The 17,562-nt window shown below is 43.0% G+C and overlaps 1 protein-coding gene and 1 pseudogene across 1 annotated transcript; one reads left to right on the forward strand and one right to left on the reverse strand.

Moving 5' to 3' along the window:
* Positions 1-11,172: 11,172 nt before the first annotated feature.
* LOC139111732 (E3 ubiquitin-protein ligase SMURF2-like) lies at positions 11,173-13,999 on the reverse strand (annotated as a pseudogene).
* Positions 14,000-15,329: 1,330 nt separating this feature from the next.
* LOC139111733 (uncharacterized) lies at positions 15,330-17,550 on the forward strand. Its single transcript, XM_070672202.1, has 4 exons — positions 15,330-15,404; positions 15,612-16,142; positions 16,241-16,461; positions 16,530-17,550. Exons 1-4 carry the CDS (start codon positions 15,330-15,332, stop codon positions 17,548-17,550), a joined length of 1,848 nt encoding a protein of 615 aa, XP_070528303.1.
* Positions 17,551-17,562: the final 12 nt, after the last annotated feature.

A 17,562-nucleotide genomic window follows, 5' to 3' on the forward strand; every position in this document is an offset into this window, starting at 1 on the left:
GATTAGGGAGGAAATGAGAGGAAATAAATATTGGGAGGAAGAGGAGAAAAGAAAATGTAGAATAGTGTTTGGAGAAGGAAGAAACGGGAACATATATGGGAGGAGTGTATAGATTGGGAACGAGATTAGTTGGGAGGAAATGGTGGAGGAAATTCTGGGAGGGGAAGGAAGGGGATAGATTGGTTGGAAAATTTGGAAAGAACAAGGGAAAAAAATAGAGTGACTGAAAGTACATGAAAGAAAAGCGTCGGAAGCGGGGGTCCAAAGATAGAATTTAAGGTAAAATTAAGGCAAACAATGTAAAGTATGAATGGAAGTGTGGATCTCTCTCTCGACGCGTAGGCAATAGAATAGGAAAAAGGCGTAGATATAAGTTTTTACTTTCTTACAGGAATATTGTGAGAAGAAAGAAGATTATAAAAGTAGAAATAGTCTAGAGATAAGAATGAAGTTTGAAAATATATTTTATGAAATTGTAAACAGAAAATTGGGGAAGTGAAAGTCCCGGTGTACCTCTGAGGAGAAATAAACACCTTATATATATATTAAATACTTGTAGGATTTCTGTCTAGTGCCGGCGAAACGAACTATTTCAGGAGAAATATTATGGACGGATGAAGTTGTTCACCCCAAACGGAATATTTAATTCCAAAATTTCGTTTTGTGGGATCACGTTAAATCTGCGTCCATTCGCCAGGGCGCCTCCAAGTCCGGTGGCACTAAATGTATGGGCAGGAGTAATAGGAAGTCTAGTTGTAAGTACTTTTAATGCGTAAAATTTATTTTATAATTAAATTTGCAAAGTATTGACATATTTCAGATCGGGCCGTTCTTTCTCCCTCCACGGCTTAATGGCGAGTTATATACAGACTTTGCAAAATACTCTGCCAATACTTATGGAAGACATTCCATTAGATTTTAAGAATAAAATGATCCTGCAACAAGACGGCGCTCCGCCTCACTTTTCCCGTCGCGCGAGAAATGTATTAAATAATAATTTTCCTGATAGGTGGATGGGGCGAGGGGCCATAGGCCAGCACGTTCCCCGGACATGAACGTGCTGGACTATTTTGTTTGGGGCCACATTAAGGCAAAAATAGAACATATGCGTGATCGTACAGTTGAGGAGGTCCGCAATGCAATTATAGCGGCCTTCCATACGATCACGCCTGACATAGCGGAAAGAGCAACGCAACAAATTGTTCGGAGAGCCGAACTGTGCCTACAAGCACAAGGGGAGGCACTTCGGTAATTTTTGCGTTGAGCTTTCCGCGGATTAGGCCTTACTGGGGAGACCACATTAAAACGCACTGAGCTACCTACTTCAAACGTAGTAGAAACGATAGCATTTCTACCGAAATTATCAAATAATTAAACAAGAAATCGTAATTGCCTGTTCGCGCGTATTCATTACACCTCGCTCGCGTACATAGTCGCCTTCGCCTCGCTCGCTCGTCGTCGCCTCGTCTCGCCTGCGTACATCGCCGCCTCGCCTCGCTCGCGTACATCGTTGCCTCGCCTCGCCGCGTACATCGTTGTCTCGCTCCTCGATCGCGTATATCGTTGTCTCGCCTCGGTCGCGCGTCGTCGCCTCGCCTCGCTCGCGTACATCGTTGTCTCGCCTCGATCGCGCGTCGTCGCCTCGCCTCGCTCGCGTACACTGAAGCTACGCCTCTAGCCCAATCTATGCGTCGAGTGGGGAGAGGGGCACCGATACCCGCCTGAAATCGGCAGATAAGATATACTCATATCTGTTATTGCGAAAATTGTAATGGTATTGGACTTTTCGATTTGTCTTGGATGAGACCTACCTACCATATTCGGAAAAGTCCATTGATCCGAAACACCCTGTATACAGCTACTTACTTCCCGAAATTTGGGTAGACAAGAATACTTTTCAAGACGAAAGTCTAATACTGAGGTATTAAAATATCGTTGATTTTATAAAAATTATAATGTCTCGGCGAATGAACGCTAAGAAATCTATGAGCTGGGCGTGGCGATGGCATTGTTTCGTTTTCTGCAGAAAGTAACCGAATCGAATAATAATGATTGGCGAGCGGGTTCGGCGAATGAGCTCTAAGCAACTTAGGGCTACGACGGTGTTTATAAAGATGTTATCTGGAGTCAACTCAAAAAGACAATCGCGAGCGCATTCGTTTTTCATGATTGCCGCAAGTTTATAAAACACCCTTCATCGCCGCCGCGGCCGGCCCTTAAAGGCTTATCGGCCCGCCGAACCTGCCTCGCCAATCATTATTATTCGATTCGTTATTTTCGCAGAAAACGAAACAATGCCATCGCCGCGCCCAGCCCATAGATTTCTTAGCGTTCATTTGCCGAGACGTTATAATTTTTATAAAATCAACGGTGACGAATTATGCATAATTGTATCGGACTCTTGCCCTGAAATACTCTTGTCTACCCCAAAATTCGGAAGTGACAAATGAACCGGACACCCTGTATATATACAGGGTGTCCCAGTTGATATAAAGTGTTCTCAGTTGTAGGTTGGGCTTCGAAAATAAGTAGAAAAGTCCTATACGGTTTTGTAAGTTAGGCGTCAATAACCGAGAAAATAACATGTAAAGATTTGACGCCCCCCGTGCGAGTAAGAACGCGCCGCTGAAAGCTACCGAGACGCTGGAAGTACGGCCCATCCCACGCGACTTTACAAAAATCATAGATTGGTCGGTTCGGTTCTTAAGCGAGTCGGAGGACGGCGCGCGGGTAAGGGAAGCGACGACGCATGGTGAGGGAAGAGGTTTGGCCGTCCGAAAACACAGTTTACGCTATTATCGCGTTAATGTATACTATCTATTCAAGCATCGAGCAATGCGCGAAGGAAATTGTAGGGTTTATTTTCTATTCGTGTTCGCGATTATTTACTTGCGTTAATGTCTTTATTATTATAACTTTAATAGATAAGCAACCTGATGAATAAAGTATTATTTTTTAATTATTTTGATTTATGGAAGTTCTATTATCGGTTAATACATTCAACTTTTTGGTGTGTTAATTCTACAATAAAAATTTATTTCGTTTTTTTGTATAATTTTTGTTTAGTTTTTATTTTTTCGAATAAAATTGACCACTCGCAAAAGCATGAATGTATTTACGAACGGTATTAAAATTATTAGTTATGATATTAGGCGCCTTGTTACAAAAGCAGCACAAACAATATTTATAACTTTAAATTGTTGTTTCTTTTAACAGTCGAGTGCTTCTTTGTGCGAACGTGTTGCGAGACATTAAGTGCTTTCAATTTTATATTGAAAAATGCGGTTTACGGCTAGTGAGTACATAGATATGTTAATCTGTTACGGGATGGCTCACGAAAACGCGTTAGAAGCAGCCCGTATTTATCGCGAAAGATTTCCCAACCGAGCCCATCCAACGGTTGAGACAATTTTAAGATGCATTCGGCGTGCGCGAAATACGGGTTTTGTCAGTGTGCAGAGACAACAGTTAGTGCAATTTGATCGCGGTGTTCGTCGGAACATTAATCATGAAGAAGCATTCTAAAACGAGTTCGAAAAATGATCCGATAAATAGTGTGGCGCGTGGCTGAAAATGTGGGTGTATCAAGACAATTAGTGCACCGCGTGATACGAGAGGATGGATTGCATCCGTTTCACTACCAACGGGTGCAACATCTTCTCCCACGGGACCAGATGCAACGCGCAATCTTTTGTCAAGGTATTTATATTTTTTCATTTCTTAAAACTCATTGTTTTGACAAAATACATGAAAAAGCGAATAAAACGATCGACGCGCAAACTCTTTTGTTAAATCTAATTCGAGCAATTCGTTGTTTTATTATCAGAATCGTGAATCTTGCAAGCAACTTGTTGATCGTTTTCATTTAATTTGAAAAAAACATTTAATCTTGTTAGACAAGCAGATCAATGTAAACGTTATGTACGTACACAATCGACGCGACAACATTTAGTCGACCTGCTTGACTCTAAATACGTTGAGAACGCGTATACATACATTTGTCTAACGAGTACATATGTATGTATACTTTGTTATAACTGATACTTATAATTAATTTACTTCAATTAATAATAATTAATAATATGTTGACAGTCTTCCTAGCTCAATGTCGTCAAGATGAGACGTTTCCTGACCATATTTTATGGAGCGACAAGGCAATTTTTACACCAAATGGAATTTTTAATTCTAACAATATCATAATGTGGCAACACCAAAATCCACACGCCGTCCGTCAGTGTGCCTTTCAATTTAAATGGAAGTTAAACGTCTGGGCAGGAATAATTGGCAACAGAGTAGTAAGTATTTTTTTTACATAAAAATTATAATTAAAAACCAAATTTTAAATATTTGTATTATTAATTTGCAGATTGGTCCATTCTTTTTGCCTCCGCGCCTCGGTGGGAAGAGATACGCGCGATTTTTGGAAAATCATCTTCCAATTTTGTTAGAGGAGCTTCCTCTACAAATGCGGCAAACGATGATTTTCCAGCACGACGGAGCACCACCGCACTATTCACGTCGCGCGCGAATGGTCTTGGATCGACACTTTCCGGATCGGTGGATAGGCCAAAATGGTCCAATTTCGTGGCCAGCAAAATCTCCAGATCTTAACGTCCTTGATTATTTTGTGTGGAGATACATAAAAAATCAAGTGGAAAATGTGCGCGATCGTAAATGTAGAGGAGGTACGCAAAAACATCATAGTGGCCTTTAATACAATTACGCCGAACGTAGCACATCGCGCTACTCGTCAAATTATTCAAAGAGCACGATTATGCATTCAACAACAGGGCAACCATTTTGAGCAGCTAGTGCACTAATTTTTAACAGTGGATTAAATCTGTTGGGGACACCACTAAAAAAAAACGCGCCAAGCTATCTACCTCGCGAGGTGGTGTGGAAACTATAGCGTTTTCATACCGTAATAATAGAATTTCCATAGTCGAAACAATTAAAAAATAATACTTTATTCATCAGGTTGCTTATCTATTAAAGTTATAATAATAAAGACATTAACGCAAGTAAATAATCGCGAACACGAATAGAAAATAAACCCTACACTCCCTTCGCGCATTGCTCGATGCTTGAATAGATAGTATACATTAACGCGATAATAGCGTAACTGTGTTTTCTCGGACGGCCAAACCTCTTCCCTCACCATGCGTCGTCGCTTCCTCACCCAAGCGCGCCGTCCTCCGACTCGCCTAAGAACCGAACCGACCAATCTATGATTTTTGTAAAGTCGCGTGGATGGGCCGTATTCCAGCGTCTCGGTAGCTTTCAGCGGCGCGTTCTTTACCGCACGGGGGCGTCAAATCTTTACATGTTATTTTCTCGGTTATTAACGTCTAACTTACAAAACCGTATAGGACTTTCTACTTATTTCTCGAAGCCCAACCTACAACTAAGAACTTTACATCAACTGAACACCCTGTATATATGTTGAAGGTCGAATCCGTTAGGAATAAAGGCTGGGTGTCCCACACCATTTGCACTTCAATGGTTATTGAGAAAAAAATTACTTGTCTAGCGCAAGAGCGATAAGGAAGCCACGCGTGAGTGGAGCGCGACAGGCGACGGCGCCATTCCTAGCCATTCGCCTGTCACGCTCACTGCCTGCAGCTTCCTTGTTGCTCTTGCGCTAGACAAATTTAATTTTTTCAATAACCATTGAGAATTTTGCAAAAATGGTGTGTGGGACTTTATTTGTCTACCCGAGTTCTGTCTATTCTAACGGATTCGACACATGGGGTGATACACCCTGTATATATGTTGCCAGGGTGTCCCAGATCAGTGGATGATGCCGAAATGATAGGTAGATTTAACGAATTAAAACGAAAAAGCCCTGTACTGATTTGAAAAATTCTCAATAGTTTTAAGAAAAAAATTAATTTATGTACGCGTAAGAGCGATGAGGAAGCGGGCTGAGTGAGCGACAGACGACGGCGCCATTCCTAGCCATTCGTCTGTTGCGCCCACCTCACGCGTATTTCTTGTCGCTCTTACGCCTATACAATTTATACATTTTAATTTTTTTCTCTCAGTAATAACGGTAGAGAAAATGGTACGGAACTTTTCTATTTGTCTCAATCAATTCTATCTATCCTCCCAGTATCCTTCGTTATATCTGGAACACCCTGTATATCTACAGAATAAATTACATAAATTAATATTGTAAAAGTATGAAATGTGTTTGAATGTTCAAAAACTTTCACAAAGATTCGATAATCATTTTTTTCACCTGCTTTGTACTCTCGGTACGAAATGCTATTAGTGCACCTTGTTTATCAGTTTCAGCTTTATCGATCAGTTTCTGAGCATGCTTCATTATTTGTTCAGTTTCTTCTTCAATTTTTTTGGAGGAAATTTGTTTTACTTCCTTTATTTCTTTATTTTTTGTCTTAGTAACCTGTGTAAAACAATATACATGTATTAACGATAATCAGAAAAATCAAATAATAAACATGAACATTCTTAGCAATATTCCTTACAGATAAAAATTTGAGTATCTTTCATACATTTTTTTTAATGTCACAGCAAACTATGAGACAGACTTTTCTAAATTATTGCTTCTTGATAAAAAATAATAAACAGATTAAAAGAAATAAAATCCTCTTTTATATTATCGAATATTATTTCTTGCTTCGTCATTTCTTCAACCTTAATGCAACACAAATATATATTATTATGCGATAACATGAAGTTAATAAAATAAATTTGTACATACCTTTTCACAAAAACTTTTAAAAGCAGTTTTTAATTTATGTCTTAGTTCTCGTTCCGATTGTTCAGCTGCGAGATTGTCGCGATCATGCATGTGTTGGTGTTTACCTAAATCTGTAGTAATTTCGCCGACTTCGGTATAAAACTGCACATCTACATGTTTCTTTTTTCCGAACATAATAGCATGCTAAAAAATACAAATATGTGTAAATTAATTAAAATAAAAAAATTTTTATTATTTTTACAACTTAAAAGGGGACGTAAACATTTAAATAAATAATATTAGTCACACTTATCTTAATTAACGGATCACTGCGGATCATTAACCTCACACGTCAATCAACATAGTCGATAAATCAATCAAACTGTCGATAAATCAATCCGCGCCATTTAGTGACGCAAAAACGAAAGGGATATTTTTCGAGACGTAAAAATGACGACGGAAAATCTTAAATAATTTTACTCTTGTAACCAAATTTAACATCGCGATATCTTTATTTATAGACAACGCAGCGAAATAATAAGAACACTTTTATTATATAAGTCGACCCTAATCTATACAATAAGCTTATTAAGAAAGCGATTGGTTGAGCCGTTATTGAGATCCGGTAATCTACGGATTCTCAAAACGTCGTCTCGCGTATAAGAGGCAGTGCCTCGCTGCGCCTATACTTGGCGCGAGGCACTACCGTGCCTCTTGATTTTTAATCCGCACGTATTCAAATGCACCCGACCCGCGTTCCTGCTACCCTCCTAATGGAAATACAATTTATACCCGAGTCGCGGCTTATTTTACATTTTATGCTAAATACTCGCCGGCGCCCACGGTTCGGAGTTTCGCCGACAATTAATCGCACGGGCGCGCGTGTGAGAAAATTGTAACGAGGTAGGCACCTACCTCGCCCCGGCAAAACATCCGGCCGGCCCGTCGGACCGAACATCGTCCGATGAATAGCGGTGCGCCCCGACCCTTTTTTAATACACCGTAAAAGTTTAACGCGCATCGTTATCGGTAGCGTACCACCGTCCTGGCAACGCGAAAAATTAATACTTTCTTTAACGATCTGGGGTGACGAGCGCTGCGACGCCAACCCCGGGAACCCGAAGCTCCGGGCCACGCGAAAGACCGAATAAAAAGGTCGAGTACCGAGCGATCGAGAGCAGTTCTGATCACTGAGCTCCGTTTGCGCCTCCGCTCGGTAGCTTCATAGACAAACTGTTTCACCCAGGAAGTCGCTAGCACGAGGGTCGAGCGTTCGGCCTTCGCCAAGAGTTCTTGGCCGCGACACCGCCTCCTTTCCTCCGAAGCTCCTGTCGCCGGCCACAGCGATAATGGTAGCGCGTTTCAGCCTCCGCCGGGATGTTCTCGGTTTATCCCGTGGGCGACACCCGGGCAGCATTTCCAGCCGCTTCGGCGGTTCCTAACGAGCGCGGCGCAATCCGAGGTAAAGAAAGTACTTCGCCCGGCTGAGTGTCTGGCGATTGCCCCCCGCGCTCCCGTTCCTAGAGAAAACCGCGGTCCTTCATAGGGAGGGCACATTATTGTACCAACGCGCGCGAATTCACGCGACCGACGACGATTCCGTTTGCGTCACCCGTGCGATAGGCGCCGCGTCATAAAAACGTACGTAGAGAAAAGCGAAACTCGCGCGACCGCCGGCGACTCTGTTTACGTCGCCCGTACGATAAGCACCGCGGCGGAACATCTGTATATAAGCATATTGTAAATAGACGATCTAAAAATAAATGTAAATATCCGACAAGAAAAGACACGAGACTCTAAGTACTTTCGTTCCTTCCTGCGACACCCCGGTCGGCCCTGAACGCACGCGACGACTCGCCGAATATCGTGGCGAGTCGCTTGACCGTGTCCGGCCACACGGAGGGGAGAAAGGGGGGTGTTACAAAATGAACAATGTAATTCGGCCAGATGCATCTCCCGACGTGCACGTCACGCGGACTTTTAAGAGAAAAAAACGTCGTCTTTCATATTTGAAATTTTCTTCGTTTCCGCAAGTGTTTCGCATTTAAAACCCCATCGGCCGCTGTCGCATATTAAAATTACCGTTTTCCTTTGTATACCAGTTTAATTACTTATAAAATTTAATAGATAATTAATTAAATAAATAATAACAAAACTGCCAGTTAACATATGATTTAAAATTAATCACGGTAATGCTGGTTTTAAGCGGAAGTATTTTGAGACGAGAAGGCCGGACTTGTACTTCCTTGTACTTGAAGGATACAGAAGTATATGCCACCCTCGTGATTATCTACTCAAGGAATTTAGCTAGCGTAGTCCGAGGACGTTTACAAAATTCAGTTACGGTTTGGTCAGTCGAGTCGGGTCGAAAACTTTCGCGGGGCAGCTTTAATCTGTAATTTTTAATCAAGCGCCGATTAAGCACCGAATAGGCAATCCTACGTGAAAATGACCAAGACTTCCAATTCGTGTCCGAGTATCCCTCGTCCTAACGTTGTATAACAGTGTTAAATTTTCTTACGCCTAATTAGAGCCTAATTCGCCTTGGAAATATATTCGAATAATTAATTTTCTCTTCACCGTTCATTCCCTGAAAAGCTCGAGCCGAATTCCGTCAATTTGCGACATTAAACGCGATCACGTACGCGATTCGCCGAGCTGATCTTGTATATCTCGGCAAACGTTCCGTCTGAATCAGAAATGAATGGCGTCTGCTTGTCTACGTTCTCATTTCCGGCATACCGATCGACGGGAGAAAGGAAAGAACTCCCTTCCGGCTCTCTCGGTCGCTTATTTTTTGACTGGCTGATCATGCATTATTTAAAGCTCGGCAACGGGCGTTAAAGTCTCTAAGAAAGCTTTGCGCTGCCGGCGCGAACGAATCTCCCAGCTTCCCTCCTAATTCCTTAAAAAATTTTTTTTTTAGTAAAACGATACTCTCAACGGCGTAAAAACGGCGGGGAGGAAGGAAGAAGAGCAGAGAAAGACCGAAATAACCATCGGCGCTGAGTCTTTAATGTTGTCTTTAATTTTGATCGATTACGAAGTGGCGCTCGCTATCAATTAGGTATCGGCGGTCGCGCCTCGTTGGTACATATATAAATTGTGCTTTTGTATGTAACATTTAAATGCACGACGAGCAAATTTAGATTTCCTCCCAAGCTACCTCCGGACAAAACCGAGATCTCGATTTAGACCGACCTAACGAGGCAGTGATTTGAATAATTGAACGAATCCTAAACTTCATGTCCGGCTATTACGAACGTTGAATATTAAAGCGATCGTTCTCGTTCCGCCATCAGCTCGTCGCCGGCGATTCCGATTCCGATTTTCGAGAAATAAAAGTTTCCTCCGAGTCCTTCGCTCGCGCGGACCAAAACTCCAAAGTAAATAGACTCTGAAAACTGTGTTTCTTACGTTCAATATTTCCACGGAATCGTACGTTTTAAATGTGCCCAGCAAAACGAAAAAGCAGTTAACATATTGTTACGCCGGGAACGGGTCGGCGAACGTTTCCGCGTTCGCGTCTCTCACACACTCACACACACTAACTCGCGGCGCCGGAGCTCCGCGAAAGAAAGAGACGATTTATAAAAAGAACGAACGGTTTAATAAGAACATGCAGAGATACAGCGACTGCACCGATTCAAGGCACGGGCAGAACTGTCATTTAACAAATAATCATAATCTTCGTTCCCCTGGCAACGGGGAACCGAGACTTCGGAGCGAGCCGGCAGCTTCACGCTGCTCCGTATACCGGGCGTAACAATATTATTAGATTCAAAGTTAATTTTGACTAACAAGATAAGTTTTTTTTTCTTTTTTTTTGTACGAATTAAATAATTTTCTAAACGTTATCCAAAGAATCTATTTTAATAGTTTCAAATAATCTGTGGAGATAATAAAAAGAAAAATACATTTTTTATAAATGCCAGAAAATGTAAACAACCACGAGCTGTTTTTATCCTTTGACAGATTAAATTAAAAACTGAATTTTTTCGTTAGTCACATTAAAGTCGATATTATTACGCGCATATGCCGTTACCGAGAAAACTTTATACATAATTAGCGTGTTTTTGCGACCGTGTCGCAGATTAAACCCTGCCAGAAGAAACGATTTTTATAGTACATTTAGCTAATGGAATCGATAATTATCAGACGGCGCTATTGAATTATCCTGCCATTACTTGGGGAAGATAATTAAGCAACGCTTCGGTAAGCGTGACGCAACAGTGAAAACATATATTCTTAAGCTTCTCCGCAAATTTCCTTCGCCCGCGAGACCGGCGTAACGTCACTGATTCCTCATCCGGTCGGTTGTCCGCCCGTTTTCGATCTTATTGAGTACTATCCAGAATCACCTCGCGATTGATCCTGCGCTCTGTTTAAAAGAAAGAGATACTTGCAATACTTGCAAAAAATTTGTTTAAATATGTCTAAAAGGTTAAAATATGTATTAGATCAAGAAGGTTATCCAACGAAATATTAATTTTATTTTTATTTTTATAAAAAACATTAATTTTATTTTATTATAATTTAATGTCCGAATATTTTAGTAAGACAATAAATCAATTTTTTTTGTTAAATTAATTATTAAACAATATATGTATTAATGTATTAAAGTAACACTGTACAATGTTAAAGTAAAATCAACAATGAATCATAAAAAAATGAGCCAATCTAATTGTTTAATTTCTCCTATTGGACGCATGAACGTATGAACGCGTAATTATACAGGAGCGAGTTCTCGTTTAATGTTTACTCTGAACAGGCAGGACAAAACATGTATGATAAACTGCTACAATATGTGACAACAGCGTTCCAACAAGCTTATGCAAATCCAAATCCTTCGCTGCATTCGTGAATCGCCTTGAGTAAATTTGTACGTAGTTTATCACATGTCTCGTACACTGGCAGATTCAGCTGGTTGAAACTAATTAAACAATACAGTTTTAATGTAATTTTGTATTATTTTGCCGTAATAAAATTTATTTATACTTAAACGTTTCAAACAATGCATATAATTCCTTTATATAATTACCAAGTACGGGCAGATGGTAGTCTGTCTGTTGATCTGTCCTCTCTGTGAATTTGGAACTTTTGTACGCCGTTCATGCCTTCTAACGCAGCAAAATCTTGTAACGGCACTTTGGACGTACCAGTAACAAATTGTAAGAACTTTGCATAATCTGCTTGATCAAAACCTCGTAATGCACGCCAGAATCATTGAATCTGTTGAGAGAGTGGGGGGAGGAATGGTAAAACATGAAATAACTCAAATTTTTTTTAAATAAAATAGAAAAAAAATAAACAAAAATTCCAAAATTAAATTTTTTTTAATGTACCTGTAAAGATGTAGCAGTATATTTATGATACTCGGTGTTTGCTTTAAGGTCCTCGATATCTATATTAGGCAAGCCGCTGATCAATAGTTCAAGTTCTTTTTCATTAAATATAGAGATCAGTCGTTTAGGTATAATATCATAAAACCCTTCCAAGAATGCATTTAATCTGTAAAGAGAGATTTAAAATACAATAATAAGAATGCAATTAAACAGTGGTTACGTTAAAGCAAATTATAGATTAGATCAGAGCGAATTGTAATAAATTTATTAAAGAATTTTAAATTTACTTACTGTTTACAAATTGCTTTCATTTGACATACGAGCCTAATATATTCGAGTTTGGTCTCTTCTGTAACATCTATATTACGTCCATTTAGTATTAAATCTCGCACGTCATTGACGCCAGATTCGTTAACCTAAAAACATATATAACAAAAAAAACAATATATTTAGAAATTAAAACCCACTCTGAGAGCCACGAGACCTTGCCGTTGGTGAGTGGGCTTAGCCGGGAGAACGGAAAAAATCAACTAGTTTGGTGACGGACGGGATTCCGTCGCCTGCCTCACGGCGAATAAAAGAGCTAACGGGGCGTACTCTGCTGTATCGGCTTAGTCCGCCCCGAATATGACTGAAGAGGATCCCTATAAACGGGCTCTCCTCGGTGCATGGGACTCTCCGCGAGGAGAGTATAAATGAATGTGAAGACGTGGGGCGGGTTGTGCTACCGGTGACCAAGGAGTGGCTCACCCAAGCCAAGGTGTTCGGACCGTGCCGAGGGCTGCGTGGCGCAGGGGGAGCTGCGTCTTGAACGGTCACTCCTGAACACCGGGCGAAATCCACGAGTAAGAAGCCAAGCCCCGGGCAACGCGGCTCTGCCCGGGTGATACCGCGCTTCCGCGTCACTCGTGGAAACTATATGGAACCGAACGAATTACAAAATTTAAATATAGATAACACCTTCCAGGGCGGGGCCTCGGAAGAGAGCCTTTAATCGGAGAATAACTTTGGGGATGGGGCGGGACCCTCGGAAGACCGTCTCAAAACCAAAAATAAGAAAAGCGGGGCTTGTGAGGCGCCGCTTGAAGAAGCAGCTGCAGGGGGAGCAGTAAGTGACTCCCCTGGATCAACCACAGCTGCTCAGGAAAAGGGGGGGGTGGTGGAGCCCGGCCTAGGACGTGCAAATGGACCAGGTCGGACCACACGACTCCCAGTCCCAATGACTGCCGGGGCAAGAGATCTAAGGTCACTGACCAGGGATTACATGCCCAGGCAGCCAGGGGAATTGTCAGGTTACCCTTCGTATTAGAAGGCTATTCTGACAAGAAGTTGGGGGCTAAGGAGGTCGCCCGGATCAGGAAAGTGATCTGGGAGAGCATCCTCCAGCTTCCGGAGGGCACGAGGGCCCCGACCTTTTCCGGGTCATGGGAGAGGGACGGGGCCCTCGTGTTCGCTTGCACCGACGAGGAAACCGGGAACTGGCTGAAAAGCCAGGCCTTGAGCTTCAAGTTGAAGGCGGGACCTCTGCGTGTGCTGCCGGTGGGGGAGCTTTCAAAGCGCCATCGCCTGGTGGTGCACGTAGAGAAACCGAAGCTGTCTGCCCAGGAAGCCTTGAGGCTCCTAAACAGACAGAACAAGGATCTCAGAACCGTGAAGTGGCTCGTCACCCGGGGGAGCGAGAGGGGAAACGAAACAGGCTCCCATTTCGCTTGCCTGGTGGGGGGGACATCCCTCGAGGCACTGAAAGTCTGCAGGTTCAGGCCCTTCTGCGGGACGGGTCAAGCGGTTGTAAAGCTGCTTGACAAAAACCGCAAGGAGAGTCCTGACGAGAGGAGAAAGACGATTGGGGAGGCTGGACCGGCTTAGAAATGGCCGGGCTCGGCTTCCCAATAACCCAAATCAACTTGCACCATAGCAAAGGCGCCTCGGCGATCTTAGCCAGGAGCATGGCTATAATGCAAACAGATATAGCATTGATACAAGAGTCTTAGCTTATAAATAATGCTGTAAAAGGCTTGGGAGAATGTGGCAAATTATATTATGCCCGCTCAAGCACCAAGCCTAGAACTTGTATTTTGATAAAAGAACTTAATGTGATTTTAGTTCCACAGGTCAGCGACAAAAACCAGACGGTGATACGGATCGGACCTTGCAACATCAACGGGAAAACCAAGGAATTGTACATTGGGTCAGTCTACATGCCCTACAACTCCCCGGAACCACCGCCGCAGGAAAGTATGAGTAAACTGGTTGAAATGGCCAGGACCGAAAAATGTAAAATACTCTTGGGTTGAGACGCAAACTCCCATCACTTAAGTTGGGGAAGCACGGATATCAACCCAAGGGGAGAAAACTTACATGAATTCATTGTTCGGTCAGAGCTGATCATTTTCAACCGAGGCAATGACTTTACATTCATGGACTGAAGGAGACAAAAAGTTATTGATATTACGCTTTGCACGGGTGATCTGGCGAGCTTGGTGAGAGACTGGAGGGTCTTAAATAAACCTTCGGAATTGGACCACCGAAGCATACGCTACACCCTGCAAGCGAAAACGGAGATAACATGGGAAAAGAACCCGAGGCAAACCAGGTGAAAGAACTACAGGGCGGAATTAACTGCCCAAGTAACCAGGATCCCAACCAGATTCCAGACTAAAAATAATTTAAACAAAGCAGCACAGAGCCTTGAGGAGGTAATAACCAAGGCTTATGAGAACAACTGCCCGGAGAAACAAAGGAATGGTAAGACCAAAGTCCCATGGAACCAAAAGCTGGAAGAGCTCAGGTCGACCACAAGACGTCTCTTCAATAAGGCAAAAAGCACTGGACGAGCTGCCCACTGGGAGAGCTTTAGGCAAGCCCAAAGGAAATACAGCAAAGCCATTATCAAAGCCAAACGCAAAAGCTGGAAGGAATATTGTTAAAGTATCGAAAAAACAGTAGAGGCCTCGAGACTAAGCAAAATCCTCAGCACGAATAAAAAATCGCATTTGGACTGTATAAAGCTACCAAATAACGAATTCACGGATAATGTGCAAAGCACATTAACACACTTAATAAAAGTTCACTTTCCGGGTTTCCAAACGAGTCAAAATAAGACAGGCTGCACAAAAGAAAAGCCTAGGGACATCCACAAACCCAGGGAATAGTCACTGGCAGCCAAGATCGTATACCCTAAGGGAATAGAATGGGCAATAAATTTATTCGGTTTTTATAAAGCAGCGGGACCAGACGGCATATTTCCGGCCCTACTACAAAAGGGTCTGGGGGTGCTGATGGGACCACTGACAAAAATACTCAGGGCTAGTATAGCCCTGAGATACGTTCCAAAAGCTTGGGGAGGAACTAGAGTAGTTTTCATACTCAAGCCGGGGAGAAACGGGCACATAGTAGCCAAAGATTACAGACCCATCAGCTTGACCTCCTTTGTTTTAATAACACTGGAGAGACTGATTGATGGATATCTGAAAAGAGGGCCATTGATCCAAACCCGCTGGCCCCCTGTCAATACGCCTACAGGGAGGGCAGGTCGACGGAAACGGCACTGCACCGACTAGTGGGACGGATGGAGGAACAGCTGGGGCTACGCATTGGGAGTCTTCTTGGACATTGAGAGAGCTTTCGACAGCACCTCATATAAAGTGATACAAAAAGCACTGACCAAACATGGAATATCAGAGGCACTAATTGACTGGACCCAGAGTATGCTTGCGAACAGGAGACTGAACGTTGAGCATGGGGAAATATCAGTCCAAGGAACACCCACAAAAAAATGCCCACAGGGAGGAGTGCTTTCTCCACTGCTGTGGAGCATTGTGGTAAACAAACTGCTAAGCAAACTAGAAGCAGCGGGAATCCTCACCTATGACTATGCAGACGACATAGCCATAATAGCAAGAGGAAAATTTCTACCGATCCTTGGGAAGCTCATAGAAAGAACACTCAAGATCACACAAAACTGGTGTCAGGCTAAGGGACTGACGGTCAATCCCGAGAAGACCTCAGCCATAATATTCACCAGAAAATACAAACCGGAACCCATCAAGCCTTTAAAACTGAGGGGAAAAAAATTAAACGTCGTAACCTCGGTGAAATACCTGGGAGTTTTACTAGATACGAAACTGAGCTGGAAACTCCATTTGGAGGACAAAAGGAAAAACTTTTACACGGCTTTTTGAGCCTGTAGAAAGGCACTAGGAAAATCCTGGGGCCTCAAGCCGAGGGTGGCATTATGGCTGTACCAAGCCGTGCTATTACCCAGACTTATATACGCAGCAGTGGTATGGTGGCCCAGAGTGGGAAAAGTGGAGACGAAGAACCTACTGAAGAGCCTACAGGGAAGTTACCTGAGGGCTGCAGTAGGGACTCAAAAAACGACACCCACGACAGCGCTACAAGTAGCGCTATGTATTTCCCCTCTGGACCAGCTAATCATTCACAACGCCAGACAAACGGCATATAGACTGCACTGTCAGAAAGAGTGGATGGGATGCTGAGACTGGCCATACAACGCTCGGCTTCCTAAACAGCCCTCCTTTCATGTATAAACAGGACAGAATCCCCAGGAAATACCAGGAAGGGAGAACCGCAGAGGTAATCATACCTTCCAGGGAACAGTGGAGGAAAGCAGACTTTCTGAACGGACTAAGACCTGATGTATGGTTTACAGACGGCTCGGGAAAAGACAACCGCCATGGGGCAAGAATTTATGAACCCACGAAGAAACATAGATCCAGCCTGCCTCTAGAAGAATACGCCACGGTCTTTCAAGCCGAGGTAAAAGCAATCGCCGAGTGCTCGCAAATACAGATTGCTGATCAAACCAGCAGCAAAAAAATATACATCTGCTCAGATAGCAGAGCAGCAATTAATGCTTTAATAAAGCAAAGCACAAACTCGATGACGGTCTGGAGCTGCATGAGGACACTAAGCAAGCTGGGGGAGACTAATAAAGTCACCCTAGTATGGATTTCTGGACATCAGGGCATACATGGCAACGAGGTGGCTGACGAGCTCGCCAAGCAGGGAACTTTAATAGAACCTGCAGGGCGGAACGTGTACGTCCCTTTTGTTATGGAAAAAAGGATAATCAGAAAGCTGCTTGAGAAAAGGCACCGAGAGTCGTGGAAAAACGAACCGGGATGCCGGCAGGCAAAGCTCCTGATGGAACAACCCAAACCAGAGAGGACAAGAAAACTCCTGGTAATGAGCAGACAAAAACTGAGAATAGCGATCGGTCTATTAACAGAGCACGGAACCCTCAGGGCGCATCTGCATAACCTAGGCATAGTGGAGCATTATAAGTGCAGGCTATGCAAGGAAGAAAACGAGGACAGTATACACATACTGTGTCACTGTCCAGTACTGGCGGTAAAACGATATCTATCCTGGAAAAAAATGTTTACAGACCCGGGACAGCTCAGAGAAGCGAGAGTGAACAGTCTGATAAGCCTGGCAAATCATGCTGGGCTGAGGACAAAGATACACCCTCGGTGAAACAGTGGGGAG

Source organism: Cardiocondyla obscurior, linkage group LG25 (genome assembly GCF_019399895.1).
Source record: "Cardiocondyla obscurior isolate alpha-2009 linkage group LG25, Cobs3.1, whole genome shotgun sequence".
In the NCBI taxonomy this organism is placed as follows: Eukaryota; Metazoa; Arthropoda; class Insecta; order Hymenoptera; family Formicidae; genus Cardiocondyla; species Cardiocondyla obscurior.

Bases quoted from the DNA above. Each gene is read 5' to 3' on its own strand.
- LOC139111733 (XM_070672202.1), top strand. From the start codon at position 15,330: ATGGGACCACTGACAAAAATACTCAGGGCTAGTATAGCCCTGAGATAC. The intron at 15,405-15,611 runs GTAGTTTTCATA...TGCACCGACTAG, and splicing joins AAGCTTGGGGAGGAACTAGA to TGGGACGGATGGAGGAACAG. The intron at 16,143-16,240 runs GTGAAATACCTG...TTGAGCCTGTAG, and splicing joins AATTAAACGTCGTAACCTCG to AAAGGCACTAGGAAAATCCT.